At 47.8% G+C, this 19,949-nt stretch overlaps 2 protein-coding genes across 2 annotated transcripts in view; both read right to left on the bottom strand.

Moving 5' to 3' along the window:
• The window catches only part of SSU72 (SSU72 homolog, RNA polymerase II CTD phosphatase), a 47,776-nt gene extending 39,894 nt beyond the window's left edge, over positions 1–7,882 (bottom strand). Inside the window, exon 1 of the mRNA XM_042478181.1 lies at positions 7,558–7,882. Coding sequence (XP_042334115.1) covers positions 7,558–7,637 — 80 coding nt within the window. The 5' untranslated portion in view covers positions 7,638–7,882. The remainder of the gene's footprint in view (positions 1–7,557) is intronic.
• Positions 7,883–10,656: 2,774 nt separating this feature from the next.
• The window catches only part of FNDC10 (fibronectin type III domain containing 10), an 18,244-nt gene continuing 8,951 nt past the window's right edge, over positions 10,657–19,949 (bottom strand). Inside the window, exon 2 of the mRNA XM_042479235.1 lies at positions 10,657–10,781. The gene's annotated coding sequence lies outside the window, so the exon portion shown is untranslated. The remainder of the gene's footprint in view (positions 10,782–19,949) is intronic.

The following is a 19,949-nucleotide window of genomic DNA, read 5'->3' as shown; positions in this document are numbered from 1 at the left end:
ATGCCATGTTTCAAAAGGTTACAAGGAAATGATTACTATACTGTACAACTGGATCCCTAGTGTAACAATTTTTGGGGCTTACTCACCTAACCTGGCATCATAATGAGCATACTTTTGAATAATTAATTGTCACCAAATTGACAAATAGTTAATACAGGTTTATGTGAGCAGACAAATTAAGAAGGTATGTTAGCTATTTTAGTAGACATAACTACAGTGTGTAATGTCAAAAACACAGGAAGTGGTAATGTCTCAAGCAAGCACCTTTAACTGTCACTTCCATTCTTTCACATCTAAAGGATCAATGAATGGTATAGCATTCTCAAATGCAGAGGTGGAGGAAGTGTAGCCCTCAGGACCATTTTTGTGGCCCTTAGTGGTCTTTTATTTTTTTGCTTCAAAGTAGACCCAAATGATTTCTAGAAGGTGTGGAGGACATTCCTACTATGTCTCTGGATGCTCCTCCCTTTAGGATCAGAACAAATTGTACAAGACACTTTTTTGCCCCATGGAATCTGGAAGGCCCCAAAAAGTTGGGAATGTCCTCATGTTCCCTAGAATACATGGGGGGAGGAGTTGATTTTTGGTAGGAGCAAGAATGAGGAAAACAAAGTGTATTGGGGGTGTGTGTGTTAATGCTGCCTCTCATAGTTGTCCACATGTGGTATAAAGAACAGTTACTTGAGATCAAACGAATCTTGAACTCTGGAACAGAAATCCTTGATGCTAGCAGGATCTGTGCGTTATAAAAGTACATGCTTTTTATACTTCCTCACCTTTCCACCATCCACTGCTTGTCACATGGATTTATCAAAGAACTTTAATGAGACAAACAAAAGTGCATCTAAGGATCATAGACAATAGCAGCAACAAGATAAACAATGTTTGAAAACACACATTAAATAGCCTTGTGTACAAAAGCGCTATATTCAGGTCCTGCCGAGTTGCTCTCAGTGCCCCACCCCACCAACTGGTTCTACTGCATTGGCTGGGAATAGGATTTAATGAGTCTAACCAGGGTCTCCGGTTAATTATTTCTGCTAGTGCACTGCAAAAACACAAGAGCTTTCTCATGAATACATCTCACCCTTCAATTTTTATGTTTATCCTGAACTCTTTGCAGGAGTGCTTCTATTCCAGAACACAGATATAACACCTCCCTTCACTGATAAGTTGATTATCAGTGGAGGTCTTTAAGCAAAGGCTGGATGGCCATCTGTCACGTATGCTTTGACTGAGAGTTCCTGCATGGCAGAATGGGGTTGGACTGGATGGCCGTTATGGTCTCTTCCAACTCTACGATTCTATGGTCACCTCAGTATTCTATGAATACACCGTCTTCATTGGTCTTGCTGGCAGGTGATTTTATATATTGGTTTTACGATTTAGCAAATCTGAAAGTCCTAGGTTTCGCTCAAGAATTCTGGTACCTCCCTTGTATCTCAATGACGCTGTTGTAATTGTGTTCTGTGTGTATGTTGTCTGAGGCAACCCATGAATTTCGTAAGCAAGGAATACTCAGAGATGGTTTGGCCAGTTTTCCTCTGAAATACAGACTACAGCACTTGGTATCCAATGATGGTGCCCCTTCCAAATACACCCATCCCTCCACATTTGGTGGGGTTAGGGGCACAGGACCCCATGAATGTAGAAAAACTGCAAATAACAAAAACACTATGTTCTTACCTGAGGACACCTCTCTAGGAATCTCTAGGTCCTCCAGTGCAACTCTGTGGTCAATATCTGCCAGACACTGACCATAAAATTGCGCTGGAGAAACTATAAATGCTTAGTAGTGTTCTCTTTAGGAATCTCTAAGTCCTTCATTGTGACTTTTGGTTAAAGCTGACCATAGAGTTGCACTGGAGGATCTAGATTCCTAGAGAACATAATAAAATCTGTGAATAATCAAATCTGCAAAAGTAAAAGCCGCAAATGTGGAAGAACAAGTGCAATAACAGAGCTGACCCTGCTTACTTTCCAAGATCTGATGTCTTTGGCTATTTACGCTGCTGCATAGTTAATACCTGTGCGCTATTTAAAAGGGAATTAATGCTGAAGTAGGTTGAACAATTGTTACCCAGAATAAAAATGGTAGGTTTTACCAAGCAATAGGAAAGATCAGAAAAGGCTGAGGGGACTTTGAGGAAATACAAGTCAGTCCTAGACAGGGATCTGGAAAGATTATCATACAAGGGAGGGAAGAGCATAGGTTTAAAAGAATGAGGTCATAACCAGTCATCCATTTCCATTCCTCATTCTCCAGCAAAGAAGGTAAAAGCTGTTTACATCATAATGTCGCTGGTCTTATTTCTTTTCAGAGCTTCCTGGTTAAATTCACATTCTTAAGGCAGGACAAAGGAACAATTACAAATAGGCACCTATTCCCCAATGCTTCCCTATGGCCCGCCTTCCCCAATGCTTCCCTATGGGCAACTCTCTCCAATGCTTCCCTATGGCCAGCCTTCCCCAATGCCTCCCTATGGGTCAGCCTTCCCCAATGCTTCCCATGGGTCAGCCTTCCCCCCATGCTTCCCTATGGGCCAGCCTTCCCAATGCTTCCCTATGGGCAACTCTTCTCGAATGCTCCCTATGGGCCAGCGTTCCCCAATGCTTCCCTGTGGGCCAGCGTTCCCCAATGCTTCCCTATAGGCCCGTGTTCCCCAATGCTTCCCTATGGGCAACTCCTCTCCAATGCTTCCCTATGGGCCAGCTTTCCCAATGCTTCCCTGTGGGCCAGTCTTCCCCAATGCTTCCCTATAGGCCAGTGTTCCCCAATGCTTCCTCATGGGCAACTCTTCTCCATGCTTCCCTAGGGCCAGCGTTCCCCAAGCTCTTCCTATAGGCCAGTGTTCCCCAATGCTTCCCTATGGGCAACTCTTCTCCACATGCTTCCCTATGGGCCAGCGTTCCCCAATGCTTCCCTATGGGCCAGCTTCCCCAATGATTCCCTATGGGCCAGCGTTCCCCAATGCTTCCCTATGGGCCAATCTTCTCCAATGCTTCCCTATGCACCCTTCCCCAATGCTTCCGTATGGGCCAACGTTCCCCAATGCTTCCCTTGGGCCAGCCTCCCCAATGCTTCCCTATGGGAACTCTTCTCCAATGCTTCCCTATGGGCAACTCTTCTCCAATGCTTCCGAATGGCCAGGCTTCCCCAATGCTTCCCTATGGGCCAGCCTTCCCCAATGCTTCCTCTAGGCCAGTGTTCCCAATGCTCCTTGGGCAACTCTTCTCCCAATGCTTCCCTATGGGCAGCTTCCCACTGCTTCTAGGGCCAGCGTTCCCCAATGCTTCCCTAGGGCCAGCGTTCCCAATGCTTCTATGGGCCAGCGTTCCCCAATGCTTCCCTATGGGCCAACGTCCCCATGCTTCCCTATGGGCCAGCCTTCCCAATGCTTCCCTATGGGCAACTCTTCTCCATGCTTCCCTATGGGCCAGCCTTCCCAATGCTTCCCTATGGGCCAACGTTCCCCAATGCTTCCTATGGCCAGCCTTCCCACTGCTTCCCTATGGGCAACTCTTCTCCATGCTTCCCTATGGGCCAGCCTTCCCCAATGCTTCCCTATGGGCCAGCGTTCCCCAATGTTCCCTATGGGCCAGTGTTCCCCAATGCTTCCCTATGGGCAACTCTTCTCCAATGCTTCCTATGGGCCAGCCTTCCCCAATGATTCCCTATGGGCCAGCATTCCCCAATGCTTCCCTATGGGCCAGCCTTCCCAATCCTTCCCTATGGTCAGCCTTCCCCAATGCTTCCCTATTGGCCGCTTCCCCAATGCTTCCCTATGGGCAACTCTCTCGAATGCCTCCCTATGGCCAGCGTTCCCATGCTTCCCTGTGGGCCAGCGTTCCCAATGCTTCCCCTATAGGCCAGTGTTCCCCAATGCTTCCCTATGGGCAAAACTCCTCTCCCATTTTCCCTATGGGCCAGCTTTCCCCAATGCTCCCTGTGGCCCGTCTTCCCCAAATGCTTCCCTATGGCCAGTGTTCCCCAATGTTTCCCTATGGGCCAACTCTTCTCCAATGCTTCCCTATGGGCAGCGTTCCCCAATGCTTCCCTATAGGCCAGTGTTCCCCAATGCTTCCCTATGGGCAACTCTTCTACATGCTTCCCTATGGGCCAGCGTTCCCCAATGCTTCCCTATGGGCCCAGCCTTCCCCAATGATTCCCTATGGGCCAGCGTTCCCCAATGCTTCCTCATGGGCAACTCTCTTCCAATGCTTCCCTATGGGCCAGCTTCCCCAATGCTTCCGTATGGGCCAAACGTTCCCCAATGCTTCCTATGGGCCAGCCTTCCCCCTGCTTCCCTATGGCAACTCTTCTCCAATGCTTCCGATGGGCCAGGTCTTCCCCAATGCTTCCCTATGGGCCAGGCCTTCCCCCAATGTTCCCTATAGGCCAGGTTCCCCAATGCTTCCCTATGGGCAAACTCTTCTCCAATGCTTCCCTATGGGCACAGCGTTCCCATGCTTCCCTATGGGCCAGCGTTCCCAATGCATTCCCTATGGGCCAGCTTCCCCAATGCTTCCCTATGGGCCAGCGTTCCCCAATGGCTTCCCTATGGGCCACATGTTCCCCCAATGCTTCCCTATAGGGAGTTCCCCAAGTCCTATCTTCCCAATGCTTCCCTAGGGCAACTCTTCTCAACTGTTCCCTATGGGCAGCCTTCCCCAAGACTTTCCCTATGGGCCCAATGCTTCCCTGTGGGCCAGCGTTCCCCAATGCTTCCCTATGGGCCAGCGTTCCCCAATGCTTCCCTATGGGCCAGCGTTCCCCAATGCTTCCCTATGGGCCAGCGTTCCCCAATGCTTCCCTATGGGCCAGCCTTCCCCAATGCTTCCCTATGGGCAAGTCTTCCCCAATGCTTCCCTATGGGCCAGCCTTCCCCAATGCTTCCCTATGGGCCAGCCTTCCCCAATGCTTCCCTATGGGCCAGCCTTCCCCAATGCTTCCCTATGGGCCAACGTTCCCCAATGCTTCCCTATGGGCAACTCTTCTCCAATGCTTCCCTATAGGCTAGCGTTCCCCAATGCTTCCCTGTGGGCCAGCATTCCCCAATGCTTCCCTATAGGCCAGCGTTCCCCAATGCTTCCCTATGGGCAACTCTTCTCCAATGCTTCCCTATGGGCAACTCTTCTCCAATGCTTCCCTATGGGCCAGCCTTCCCCAATGATTCCCTATATAAATACATTATTATTATTATTATTATTATTATTATCATCATCAGGGCCAGCCTGAAGAAGCAGAGCCCTGCCTCCAGTCCATCTGTTACCAGTGTTGCCAATTTCGCGACTTTCACACGAAAACGGGGACTTTTCAGAGCTTTTCGTGTGTTTTTCGCGCCTTGCTCTAATTCAGTGCCTTTTCCGTGCCTTTGGCCAGTTTCAGCTGCAGCCTGCTGCAGAGCAACCAAAACCCTTTGGAGTGTAACAGTTTTCAGCCAAGAGGGCTGGAGAAAACTCTCTCTCTCTCTCTCTCTCTCTCTCTCTCTCATGGCTCCCTCTGAGAGCCAGGACGGAGCAAGCCCGTTTGGAGGAATAGTTCAGCCAATCAGAGAGAGGACAGTGATTAAAAGTGCTGGAGAGAGGCAGGGAGTGAGGGATCTTGGCTGGCTTAATCCCAATTGCCTTGGATTTCCAAGTAAGACATAAGTTTTAAGGCACACAAAGGCAATACTTGATCATGGTATCATGGCTTGATGTTGTGGACTTCTGTGTGTGCCTGAGAGTGACATTTGGATTTCTGAATTCCTGAGCTTGGGCAGAGTGCCCCAAGCCTACCTCTCAGGGTTGCTGTTGTACTGTGAGGACCATTTGGGTTGTGTGATGTGAATGCGATGTTCCTGACTGTGTGTGTGTGTCTGTGTTAGTGATTAAATCTGCCTCTGAGCATGGGCAGAGCACCTGGTCAGTTGGCACCCCTGCTGCCCTGTCTTCCAAGAATTTGGTTTGTGGCTCTCTTTTCGTTCCCTTTTCCATTGCCATCCATACTGCAGAAATAATCCAGTTTGGCACTGCTTCTAACTGCAAGGCTCCCTGCGATGATGGGATTCTGGGCAAACCACCAAGCCCAGAATTCCATGCATGGAGCCCTGGCTGCCAGTAAAAGCAGTGTTTCAACATGTCACAACAAACTACAATTCCCAGGATTCCCTGGTTTGACAAGGGAATTGCCTCCATGCTTCCAGATCACAGCCCCAGAGAATGAGTCTACAGGATATCAGTGTTGCCAGTTTAAGTCCAGTTCTTCAGCTGCATTTGGATTTAATAATGATAATAATGGTGATGATGATAGTGAGATAGATCTTGTAGCACCTTTGAGTCTCACTGAAAGAAAAGTTGGCAGCATGAGCTTTCCTAGACTTAAGCATATTTCCTCAGATGCATGGGAACTGTAGTTCATTTTGGCACCAGAGCTCTTTCTCACAAAACTACACTTCCCAGGGTTCCCTAGCACTGAGCCAGGGCAGTTAAAGCGGTCTCAAACTGGATTATTTCTGCAGTATGGATTGGACCTTGAGCATTTTTAATAACGAAGGTCCAAAACACTGCAGAAATAATCCAGTTTGTGACCGCTTTAACTCTCCTGGCTCAGTGCTAGGGAATCCTGGGAATTGTAGTTTGTTGTGGCATCAGAGCTCTTTCTGACAGAGAAGGCTCAATGTCTCACAAAACTACACTTCCCAGGGTTCCCTAGCACTGAGCCAGGGCAGTTAAAGCGGTCTCAAACTGGGTTATTTCTGCAGTGTGTCTTGGACCCAACTCAGGCTGCATCTTCACTCCAGACTCCAGAGACAATTCCCAGGATTCCCTAGTACTGAGCCAGGGCAACTAAAAGGGTTTCAAACTGGATTTATTTCTGCAGTGTGGTTGCATCTGAACACATTTCTATTTGGCACAAAGCTTCCTGACCCTCCTTCATGTCAAAATAAATATCTTAAAAGGACTGAAAGATTCTTTGTTTGGTTCAATGGTGATTTTGAGAGTTGAAATAAGTTACAATTATTTTTATTCAATTATATTTACGTTTATTTGCAAAACATCCGCCATTTTAACATTATGGGAATTTTCTGGGAATTGTGACTGAATATTCCGTGGGATCTGGGGGGATTCAGCGGGTTTTGGACAGACATTTCCGGGAATTATCTTCGAGGCTTGTTGGCAACACTGTCTGTTACCATCCTTCCTGGGAAGGAGCAAAATGGCAGGTCCAACTCCATGGGTCCTGGCCTAAGAAGAAGGGCCCTCCCTCCAGTCCCTCCGCCTCGGTCCAGGCCTCAGAGGGAGAGAAGAGCCGCTGGACCCGATCCCCTTCTTCTTCCCCACCGCCATTCATTCCCTTGTGTCTTTCCCTAAGGGCAAGGGCTGCCATTTCTTTTAGTGCCTCTTGTGAACAGACCAATCCGGTTCGACGCCACTTTCAGCCTCCCAGGGAGCCACAACCGGCGGCCATATCCCCAGCCTCCCGCAGCAGCGAGGCCCTTCGGGGTAGCCTCTGTCTTCCGGCTCCGAGGAGGCCGCCTCAGGAGGCGCTGACCCAAACCCAGGGGGCTTTACCTGAGGATATTGTGGGCCTCCATGCTGCGGTTTTGGTTGCTGGAGCAAACCACGGCCACCCGAAGCGGCGAGGAGGGCATGGCTGCCTGGATGCCTCCCCGGAGACGGAGGGAAGGAAGGAAGGACGGCCGGCGCTGGGTCGGAGAGCGGCTGAGGGAGGGCCGCGGCGGGGCTTCCTCTTCCTCCTTCGCGGTGGCGGCGACGAAGCGGCTGCTGCCGAAGAAGCCCTTCTCCTCCTCTCGCTCCCACAAAATGGCCGCCGCTAGGACCGGAAGGGGCGGGGCTTGAGGACGTGTCTCACTCCAGCTCTGGCTGCAAGGCCTACTTCCGGCTTCCTTCCTGCCAGGACCATAGAGAAAAAGGGAAAGGATAGAGCGCCCTTCTAGCCTGCACTTATAAACTTGTCCTTCCATATTCGCCAGGGTTAGGGCACAAGACCCCCCTGAAGGTGGAAAAGCCACAAATAACAACAACACCATGTTTTTACCTGAGAGGACGCCTCTCTAGGAATCTCTAGGTCCTCCAGGACAACTCTATGGCCAATGTCTGACAGACACTGGCCATAGAACTGCGCTGGAGGAGCTACAAAGGCCTAGTAGAGTATAGGTCTTTGTAGCGCCTCCACGCAGTTCTTATGGTCAGCGTCTTGTCAGATGCTGGCCATAGAGTGGGCCCTGGAGGACCTAGAGATTGCCTAGAGAGGATACTCTACGAGCCTAGTCTCCTCCAGCGCAGTTCTATTGGGTCAGCGTCGGGCAAATGTTGGCCGTAGAGTGCCCTGAGACCCTAGAGATTCCTAGAGAGGATACTCTACGAGGCCTTTTTAGCTCCGCCATCGCAGTTCGGATGGTCAGTGTCTGTCGGACGTTGACCAGGGAGTTGCCCCAGGAGGACCTAGAGATTCCTAAGAGAGAATACTCTACTAGGCCTTTTGTAGCTCATCCAGCGCAGTTCTATTGCGCAGTGGTCTGTCAGACATTGGGGGGGGGCCAGAGAGTTGTCCTGGAGGACCTGAGATTCCTAAGAGAGGCATCCTCTTCAGGTAAAAAAATGGTGTTTGTTTGGTTATTTTGTGGCTTTTTTGTACACCTTCGGGGGGTCGTGGTGCCCGAACCCTGGCGAATTGGAGACAAGTTTTAATTGCAGGCTATAGGGCCTCTATCCTTTCCATCGGTCCCTGGTCTCTTGGTCTTGGCGGAAGGAAGCCGGAGTAGCCTTGCAGCCAGAGCCGGAGTGAGACACGTCCTCAAGCCCCGCCCCCTTCCGGTCCTAGCGGCGCCATTTGTGAAGGCGAGAGGAGGGAAAGGGCTTCTTCCGCAGCAGCCGGCTTCGTCCGCCGCCGCCGCGAAGGAGGAAGAGAAGCCCCCCCGCGCCCGCCCGCAGGCCGCCTCCGACCCAGCGCCGGCCCGTACCTTCCTTCCTTCCCTCCGTCTACGGGGAGCATCCCAGCACCATGCCCTCCCTCGCCGCTTCGGGTGGCCGTGGTTTGCTCCAGCAACCAAACCGCAGCATGGAGGCCCCCACAATAATCCATCAGGTAAATCCCAAGCCCCCTGGGTTGGGTCCGCAAGCGCCTCCTGAGCGGCCTCCTCGAGCCTTAAGACAGAGCCGCCCCCCGAAGGGAAGGCGGGGTATGGCCGCCGGTTGTGGCTCCCTGGGAGGGCGGAAAGTGGGCGTCGAACCGGATTGGTTCTGTTCACAAAGGCACTAAAAAGAAATGGCAAGCCCTTGCCCTTAGGGAAAGACACAAGGAATGAATGCGGTGGGGAAGAAGAGGGAAGCGGGTCCCAGCGGTCCTTCTCTCCTCGGAGCTGTGACCGAGGCGGAGGGCTGGAGGGAAGGGCCTCTTCTTAGCCAGGACCCGTGGAGTTGGACCTGCCATTTTGCTTCCTTCCCAGGAAGGGATGGTAAACCAGACAGTGTTGAAACAAGCAGCGAAGATAATTCACGGAAATGTTCTGGCCAAAACCCCTGAATCACACATCCCTCCCCCCAGATCCAACGAATATTCATGTCACAATTCCCAAAAAGCCCATAATGTTAAATGGCAGCATGTTTTGCAAATAACGTAAATCTATTGAATAAAATAATTGGAACTTATGTCGCAAACTAATCTCCAATAACTCGCAAAATTTTCCGGGGGTACACACAATCTCGCGGTGCCCGAGTTTCACTCGGCGGCGTCTTGGGGTAAGATATTGCTCAATAGTGTACACACTCTCTCTCGCTCTGTTGTGTGCGAGTAGGGTACACATACACACACACATCACATACACACGGAACTGTGCAACCACACCTTGTTCTTGTGTGCGTGTCAATGGGAGTGTGAAAGAAGTAATAAGAGCCCACTAAAAGAACAAAGAAGAACACAAAATTATATTATTCTCTCAGTACGTGCGTGGTACGTTTATTGCAAAACATCTGCCATTTAACATATGGGAATTTTTCTGGGAATTGTGACGAAATTCCTGGGATGGGGGGATCAGGGGTTTTGGACAGGACATTTTCCGGAATTATCTTCGAGGTCTTTTGCAACACTTGTCTGTTACCATCCTTCCTGGGAGGAGCAAATGGCAGGTCCAACTCCATGGTCCTGGCCTAAGAAAAGGGCCCTCCCTCCAGTCCCTCCGCCTCGGTCCGGCCTCAGAGGAGAGAAGAGCCGCTGGACCCGATCCCCTCTTCTTCCCCACCGCCATTCATTCCCTTGTGTCTTTCCCTAAGGGCAAGGGCTGCCATTTCTTTTAGTGCCTCGTGGAACAGACCAATCCGGTCGACGCCACTTTCAGCCTCCAGGGAGCCACAACCGGCGGCCATATCCCAGCCTCCCTGCGGGGAGCCTCTGTCTTCCGGCTCCGAGGAGGCCGCCTCAGGAGCGCTGACCCACCCAGGGCTTTATGCGGATGATTCCCCCTCCATGCTGCGGTTTTGGTTGCTGGAGCAAACCACGGCCACCCGAAGCGGCGAGGAGGGCATGCTGCCGGATGCTCCCGAGGACGGAGGGAAAGAAGGAAGACGGCCGGCGCTGGTCGGAGAGCGGCTGAGGGGAGGGCGCGCGGGGCTTCCCTCTCCTCCTTCGCGGCGGCGGCGACGAAGCGGCTGCTGCCGAAGAAGCCCTTCTCCTCCTCTCGCTCCCACAAAAGGGCCGCCGCTAGACCGGAAGGGGCGGGGCTTGAGGACGTGTCTCACTCCGGCTCTGGCTGCAAGGCCTACTTCCGGCTTCCTTCCTGCCAAGACCATAGAGAAAAAGGAAAGGATAGAGCGCGCCCTTCTAGCCTGCACTTAAAACTTGTCCTTCCATTCGCCAGGGTTAGGGCACAAGACCCCCTGAAGGTGGAAAAGCCACAAATAACAACAACACCATTTTTTACCTGAGAGGATGCCTCTCTAGGAATCTCTAGGTCCTCCAGGACAACTCTATGGCCATGTCTGACAGACACTGGCCATAGAACTGCGCTGGAGGAGCACAAAGGCCTATAGAGTATTCTCTCTGGAATCTCTAGGTCCTCCTGGGCAACTCCATGGTCAAGTCCGACAGACACTGACCATAGAATGCGCTGGAGGAGCACAAAGGCCTAGTAGTATCCTCTCTAGGAATCTCTAGGTCCTCCAGGGCAACTCTACGGCCAACATTTGACAGACGCTGACCATAGAACTGCGCTGGAGGAGCTACATAGGCCTAGTAGAGTATCCTCTCTAGGAATCTCTAGGTCCTCCAGGGCAACTCTAGGGCCAGCATCTGACAGACGCGGACCATAGAAACTGCGCTGGAGGAGCTACAAAGGCCTAGTAGAGTATCCTCTCTAGGAATCCTAGGTCCTCCGGGCAACTCTATGCGCGTCGGACAGACACTGACCAAGAACTGCCTGGAGGAGCTACAAAGGCCAGTGGAGTGTCCTCTCTAGGAACCTCTAGGTTTTCAGTGCAATTTTTAGTTAAAGTTGACCATAGAGTTGCACTGGAGGACCTAGGTATTCCTAGAGAGAAATATTAACCAAATCCGTGAATAATCAACCCAATATATAGGGAGAGTGTATAACTTATGTGCTGAAACATTATTAATTTGTTTGTTTGTTTATTGTACCCTGCTTCTTTCCCAGAACTGGGACTCAGAGCGACTTCACAACCTTAAAAAATTAATCATAAGAACCAGAATTAGAACCAGAAAAAAGGAGGAGGGGAGAGGAGGAAGCACCATTAACAGCCCCAGAGATGCAGACAACGACACCATAATAGTAGCAGAGGACCGCGGAACTGGAAGAGTCATAAGGAAGGTCAAAGATCAAAGTGAAAAGGTACGTCTGAGGCTGAACAGAAAGAAAACAAAAATAATGACCACAGAATAAATACATAAATACAACCCAGACAATAAGGAAATTGAAATTGTCAAAGAATTCCCATATTTAGGATCAAACATTGACCCAATGGACACAGCAGTCAAAAATAAGAAGAAGACTAGGAATGGGAAGGATAGTATGAAAGAACTGGAAAAGATACTGAAGAGCAAAGACCGAAAAGGACTAGAGGACATTGAGAAACTGGAGCCATGTGTCCAAAGGAGGGCAACTAAAATGGTGGGTTGTGAAACCGAAGCCCTATGAGGAGACTTAGGGATCTGGGGTGTTTAGCCTGGAGGAAGAGTTGGGTGATTGAAACCGGTTTAAGTATTTGAAGGAGGAACTCTCAATCAAAGCATCCCTGACAGATGGAATAATAGAATAATAGATTGTAGAGTTGGAAGAGACCACAGGGCCATCCAGTCCACCCCCCGCCATGCGGAAATCCAAATCAAAGCATCCCTGCCAGATGGCCATCCAGCCTCTGTTTAAAGACCTCCAAGGAAGAGACTCTATCACCCTCCAAGGAGTGCATTCCACTGTCGAACAGCCCTTACTGTCAGGAAGTTCCTCCTAAGTTCAGGTGGAATCTCTTTTGCTGGAGCTGCATCATTGTTCCATTGTCTCGTTTCTCTGGAGCAGCAGAAAACAAGCTTGCTCCCTCCTCAATATGACATCCTTTCAAATATTTAAACAGGGCTATCAATCACCTCTAACCTTCTTTTCTCCAGGCTAACATCCCCAGCTCCCTAAGTCGTTCCTCATAGGCATGGTTTCCAGACCCTTCACACCATTTTTGTCGCCCTCTTTTGGACACGCTCCAGTTTCTCATGTCCTTTCGAATTGTTATGCCCAGAACTGGACAATATTCTAGGTGGGGCCTGACCAAAGCAGAATACAGTGGCATATTACTTCCCTTGATCTAGACACTATACTTCTATTGATGCAGCCTAAAATAGCATTGGCTATTTATCCATCCAGCCCTGCTTAAAGACCTCCAAGGAAGGAGACTCCACCAGACTCTGAGGCAGATGTTCCACTGTCTAACAGCTCTTACGGTCAGGAGGTCCTCCAATGTTGAGGTGGAATCTCTTTTCCTATAGTTTGAAACCGATGCCTTGTGCCCTAGCCTCTGGAGCAGCAGAAAACAAGCTTGCCCCTCCCAATATGAATATCCATTCAATATTTAAACGGGCCTCCTTTGGACACGCTCCAGCTTCTCGGCATCCTTCTTGAATTGCTGTGCCCAAAACTGCACACGGTATATCCAGGTGAGGCCTGAGCAAGGCAGAAAAGAGTAGCACTATTACTCCCTTGTTCTGACATTATACTTCTACTGATGCAGCTAGAATCACATTGGCTTTTTTAGCTGTTGCACGGTCAACTCATGTTCAACCCCTAGTCTACTAGGACTCCAAATCCTTTCACACAAGGTCTTGTTAAACCAGGAGTCCACCATCTCCATCTACATGTTTCATTTATCTACCTAAATGCAGTATCTTATATTCCCTGTTGTAGTTCATTGGTTAGCTTTGGCCAGCTTTCTACTGTTCAGGCCATTTTGAATGTGGATCCTCTCCTCTGGGCTACTAGCTACTCCTCCTAATTTGGTGTCATCTGCAAATTAGATAAGCCTGCCCCTGTTCTTTTGTCCAGGTCACTGATAAAGAAGTTGAGCCAGTGACAGTGCTCTCACTAAGGCCTGCTTTGACAAGGAACACTCCCAGCACCATTTCGAACCGTGACAGACCTGCTCTCCCCACCCTGAAAATGTATATTGTTCCTTTTATACCTGTTCAACTGGCACACTCACCACAAAGAAGCAAGAACTGTAGATTGGGCAGTGCTTGAAATTCTGTCAATAGCCCTCCTTTCCCCAACTTAGATTGCCACATTGAGAAACGAGACCGTTTTTCAGAAAGATTAGGTTGTCAGCAGCATCCCAAGCTATAGATTAGAGCCTGATGTGTGCACAGAGTGGGGCCTGATGATGTCACAAGGCAAGGCTTCTATGTCACAAGACACCAACCCTGAAATGTTTTTTTCCACGCAGGGGCGTAGAAGGACGTAAAGAAGGGGAGGGGCAAGATAACACAGAGGGTGCAAAAGGATAAAAGCACAAAGAGTAAACCGAGAAAAACAAAACCCTAATTTTGCAAGCTGTCAAGGGAGGACGAAGTAGAGAGGAGAAGTAGAAGCCAAAAAGGAGAGGAAGGGCACAAGAGGAAAGCAAGGAGTAGAGGACAACATAATAAAATAGAGAAGTAAAACAAGGGGGAGATACTGAACCGGCAGTTTAACACAGAGAGTGTACTATACGGAGAGCAACACAGAGGGAGTGAGGAAAGCTATTAACCAAATACACACGACCAGAATACAACCGACTGGTCTTGAAGGAGCCAGATAGCAAGAGTGCATACACAAGAAAGTATGACATGACCATAACAAAACCAGACGAATGCCACAACGGACTGAATAGAATTATCGGGAGCACGGTCTAATTCTCACGAACCGCAGCAGATAAGACCAAATATCCAAATAATGGGGCTACGCCCTGTCATCTCCTCCAAAACGCCGCAAAAGATGCGGATACCCTCCATAGAATAACAGGCTCTCTGTCTCTCTTCCGTAGTTATCATACCATAAGGCTTTGCTCCGATTTCATTTTCAACGTCACGGCCCAGCCCTCCTCTTTCCACGTTCTTTCCTTTGCCTTCCCGTTTTTCACCCCTTTTCCCTTTCCTCAGCAGCCGTTATCACTTTTCATCATCCTGTGCACCCTGAAACTCCTCCTCCCCACCTTCCTCCCTCCCCTAGTCCCGACGACGCCCCCTTTTTTTCCCCCCCCGCCTTCTCTTATTCCTTTAGTTTTTTGAGTTCGTCTTATCTCTGCACTGTCTTGTCTGTCACCCTTACACCCCTTCACATTCCTTCCCCTTGCATTGCATTAGTTGGCTGCACGAGAGTGTTGTCACCCATGTGCCCCCTGTTGTTGGCCAAGCCCACCTCAGGAAGCACCCAATCTCTCCACTTTCAATTTTTTCAAGGATAGTCCAGTGAGGCAGTAGCACAAACTGGCCTGTTCCAGACGGCCAAAATCAAGCTGCTTCAGGTCTCTTTGGAGGTATGCTATTTAAATGATGCATGCATCCTAAGAATCCGGAAGCTGGCAACCAAAGCTTGCACGTCCAGTGCTTAGAAGTGGAGTGTGGCTTTGGTGCGACCTCCGACATTTAGGACCCATGCATCATTTAACAGGCGACCTCCAAAGAGGACCGCGAAGCAGCTTTATTTTTGGCAGTCGTAACATTCCATTGAATCACATAATAGAAATAACAGAATAAAAGTGTGTGAGGTGCTGGTGATGATGATGATAACAATACCAGTGGGTCAACATGCGATCTTTATTGAAAGAGGGTTAGTTTCTTTAGTCCAAATATAATTGGCTGAAGAACATGAGATGAGCCACATGAGAAGGAAACCATAGTGGACAGTGGAATTGCCGGTAGACTGTTAGAATTGACATGGCCCATAGACTCACCCTGGAGAGGTGAACAGCAGGTTTTAAACTTGCTTTGCCTCCTTTGTTCTGTAAATGCAAGGGACTCAATTCAAATTAAACAAAACTTCTCCTCTGTGAAGCCAGGCCTGAATCAATCACTGTCGAGCGCCGCTACTGATTTCTTTCACCCACAGTGTTTGCTGCTTGCTTGCTGCTGTTATATCCTTCATAATTTCCCTACTTCCTGACATCTAAAGCAAAACCTATCATGGGGTTTTTGTTTAATGGGACAGAACTGTAACTCACCCAGAAGAAAGAACAGCTACTAAGACTTGTGCCCTGAACTTCCATCGGTTAGCCTCTTCTGAGCAGTGATTCTTATGATTTCTCCACTGGCTATCACTGTTCATTCCATTCATTGCTAAGTAAGCAGTTTTTAAAAAGAACTGATTAAGAATCCTGAAGACAAGAGCTTGTGTGGATCTCCTTTAAGATGACAAATAGGGGTGGTGAGGGAATACTACTTCCAACCATTTACCTTAGCAGATATTCCAGACGTGGAAATCCTAATTCTGGGCTATACATTCTGAAACTGTCATATTATAGCATATTAGTTTTTTCTTTAAGTGTCAACCTTTTATTTGAAACGAGGAGGAAGAGAAAGGAGGTGGTAAAAAAATAATAAACCGTTAAAAAACCCTGGTTACTAGAAGGCAAACCGTAGCTACAGAAATGATGCAAGCTGTTTACATCAATCTGATACCATAGCGGTTGTTTATTTTGCAATGAAAACTAAAATCATTTCAGTGGGAAGTAAGATATGCCCTGTTAGCAGATCCGCATACACTGTGCTGCATTTGGAGTCTGCAAGATTTTTTATATTTCATAGCTGGAAGCAAGCATAGCTGTGAGGGCATAATGACCTTTAGGAACAGATTCCCAAAAAATTTTGAGAAAAGGAGCAAGACCGGAGCATGTGAAGAATCCGGGTAATCATAAACGCTGTGCAGTGCTCCTTCCTTGTCACAACCAAGTCATCTGCGTTACTCTTGTACTGGAGACAAAGCACTCCTTGCACCCAAAGCAGTAAGGCCAACTCTCTAGCCAATGCCTTGTTATTAACCTTCCCGTCCATGCCTCCTGGGGATATCATAATCATCACTGTTTTTGTCACTCTGAGGGTCATCACACTTACTTTTGTTGATGAAAGATTCGCCATCTCTGCACCGCTGGAACAATTCAAAATCAGTTCATGTTTTATCCCTCTACATTTTAACTGTGAATAGACGCTCTCCATGCCATTTTAACCCTGTGTGCCAGCCACATTTGCACGGTTGAATTTAAAAGGGAGGCGCCTGCCAGTCTGGGAAGGAGGCAAGATGATTTGATTGAAATTCGTAGCGGACGCCCGCACAACGAAAGATGCAGATCGCGTGTGCTCTTAAAGGGGTCGTGCCAATGCAAACCAGTTTAAATGGGCCTTTTGGGCTGCTGCCCCCTGCAAGATCGGCATCAGTTGTGTAGTCGGGCAAGTGTGTACATCATTGAAATAACTGGTTCCCACTGGGTTTATTCCTGTGGTGTAAATGGCTCCTAAATTAAAGCCATAACATAGTCAGGAATTCCACTGTCCAAATTCCTGGGAAGGACATCCAGCCTTTTGTTACCATTCCAAGATAGGCACACAAACTTGGGACTACATTTCCCAGGTATAAATATTGGTCCTAAGAACCTTGTTTTGAGCTTACAGTAAATGCATACAGTTGTCCCAGGGTGTACTTCATGTAGAAACTATGGCCACCCGCAGCCCCATCCTCCATGGTCTTGAGCCACGACCAGCTTTCCTGTGGTCGACTTATTGGCAGATCACCCCTGCAACGCCTCAAACTCCGCTCTCCAGTTTCCATATTTCTGTATTTTGATTTCAGTGAGCTCTGAATACTGTACCTGTGTTAAACTGCCATTGTGTGTGTGTGTGTTTGTGTGTGTGTAATTACCTTGTTCCGAAATAAAGCCTTTTAGTTCACCCAAACCTGGAGTTCTTATCAGTTTTACCTGGACAGCATGCAGGTGCAATGGTCCGAAAGCCACAGTTAAGACACAGGGTTGGTGTTTTTTTAAATTAAATTGCACTTTTACAGGGTTCCGGTGGCCGCTCCTGGGAAACGAAGAAAGAAAAATTGAATGAAATTTAAGAATAAGAATATATTCTTATTATAGACGCATAAACACTATTAGCTTGTAAGACAGGATAGGCTCTTAAAAAAAAGGGGATCCGACATGAAGTAAGGGGCTCCATGAGTCAAAAAGGGGTGGAAACCCATGGTTCTAGATGACTTATCGGAGCAATATTGCTCGCTATATCATGAGAGTTGAAGTGGAAAAAGCCAACTGGAACATGAGCATTTGGGAAGAGAGGAGAAATGACTCAACATGCTCACATAAGATAGGAAAGGAACTTATATTTTGGGTTCAGAAAATCCATCTTGGGATAGGAAAAGGAGAGCCACTAAAAACTTGCTTCATGTGTGGAGGTAGCTAGCATCCATGTGAGCCTTGCCCCTCATAGATGCTATGCTTCTTCCAAAAAAGGGAGATGAAGAGTGACTAAAAAGTGTGTGTGTGTGGTGTGTTGGGGGGGGGCTTTTCCCGCAAGAAGCAAGCAAACAGGTTTCGGTCCGACAGCAAAGAAGAAACAGAAGGTGAAACAAAAGGGCAGCATGCTTTCATTCACTAATCGACTTTTCAAGCCTTTTGATGCATCTTTACTTCCAACTTATTTCTCACAAAAAATTGGGGATACTACTTACACAAGTTGTCACGGAAGGTCCAACACTTTTCAGAATGGCAGGAAACACCATTTTTTCACAAATTTTGGGACACAAGAGTGGCCAACTTTTAGACAGGAGAAGCAGTTATTACTAACTACTACTTCATGCTTTGGCTCCATCGCAGTTGCAACTATTGCAAAGTTGTTATAATGGGTCTGCCTTGGAAAGATGGTTGGAAATGACAATTATACAAAACTGTTGTAAAACCTTGGCACTTATTTAACACTTCAATAACTCTGTTTTCTAAATCCCGACCAAATGCTTCAGTGGATTCTGAGACTCTAATGAGCATGGGATCCCATTATACATCCATACCAATTAACAAAACTGCTTTTGATGTACCTGGGTGTTGCAAAGATTTTCTATCAACCATTCAGATTTTCCCGAAATGAAGGAAATTATGCTTTTAAGGGTCAATCTCAATGAAAAAGTGTTTTTAAAATGAATGGGTATCAAATGCTTCTGGATGAAACACACAGAATTCTGTCTGTTTTGCTATCCTTTAGATAGCAAGCAAAGTTCTCTATATTCCGCCAGTCCATTCAGGGTTTTTTTTTTAAAAAAATGTAAGTTTATTGATTTATGTTAATTACAGGGACCAAAGCATCCACAATACCAGTTAAAAACCGAAATCTAGTTAAACATGGATAACACAAAAGTGTACAGAACAATTAAAATCATTAGAAGACATTAATGTAATGGCAGTGTTTTTATAAAGTTATGATCTAATAATGATAATAAAAATACCAATACAAACAAAATATACCCGAAAAACTTCTGCCAGAGATATGTTGGCACTAACGCCCCCCCATGTACACATTGTGGTGATCTCTCTCCTCTCTTCTCTTTCGCTCTCGCCTCGGTGTATTTATGTAGTACTCAAACATATTTCAAGCCCCATAAGCACAAACAATTTATGCTGGGACTGTATTTTTAAATTTTTAAAAAATGAGGCTGTATTGTGATGTGATTTTAGACCAAGAGTAATTGTGGCCACTGTATTCTGCTTTGGTCAGGCCCCACCGAGAATATTTGTGTCCCGTTCCGGGGCACGCACAGTTCAAAAAGGACATTGAGAAATAAGTGTGTTCCAAGGAGGGTGACTAAAATGGTAAAGGGTCTGGAAACCATGACCTATGAGGAAACGACTTAGTGAGCGGGTTATGTTTAGGTCTGGCAAAAGAAGGTTAAGAGGTGATGTGAAATGCTCTGTTTAAATACTTTTCTTGTGGGGATGTCAGATTGAGGAGAGAGCAAGCTTGTTCTCTGCGCCTCCAGAAATGGGAACAATGAATTGGAGGCTACAGGAAATAGATTCCACCTCAACATTAGGAGAGACTTCCTGACATAAGACTGGGTCAACAGTGGAACAAACTCCTTCGGGGAATGGGAAGAGTCTCCTTCCCTGGAGTCTTTAAAAAACAGAGGCTGGTGACCATATGTCGTTGCCGCTCATTGAGAGTTCCTGATGGCGGGATTGGACTGGATGCCCTTGTGGTGTGTTCCCAACCGTAAGGATACATTGGGCGCAGTTCTTTTAATAAACCCGTGGATGTGGTCATCTGTCCGGGGAGACTTATATTTATTTAAATTATAAGGTATTCCTGTACGACCTTTTTAGTTTATTAATGGGCGACTTCCCTGTAAATATTGTGTCCCCCCCTGCGCCATTATCCGCAGCTTGAACACCTTTGCCTTTTCTTAGAAGACTGAGGCAAAGAAGAT

This window comes from Sceloporus undulatus, chromosome 7 (assembly GCF_019175285.1).
Source record: "Sceloporus undulatus isolate JIND9_A2432 ecotype Alabama chromosome 7, SceUnd_v1.1, whole genome shotgun sequence".
NCBI lineage: Eukaryota > Metazoa > Chordata > Lepidosauria > Squamata > Phrynosomatidae > Sceloporus > Sceloporus undulatus.
This window is presented reverse-complemented; position numbering and strand designations above follow the sequence as displayed.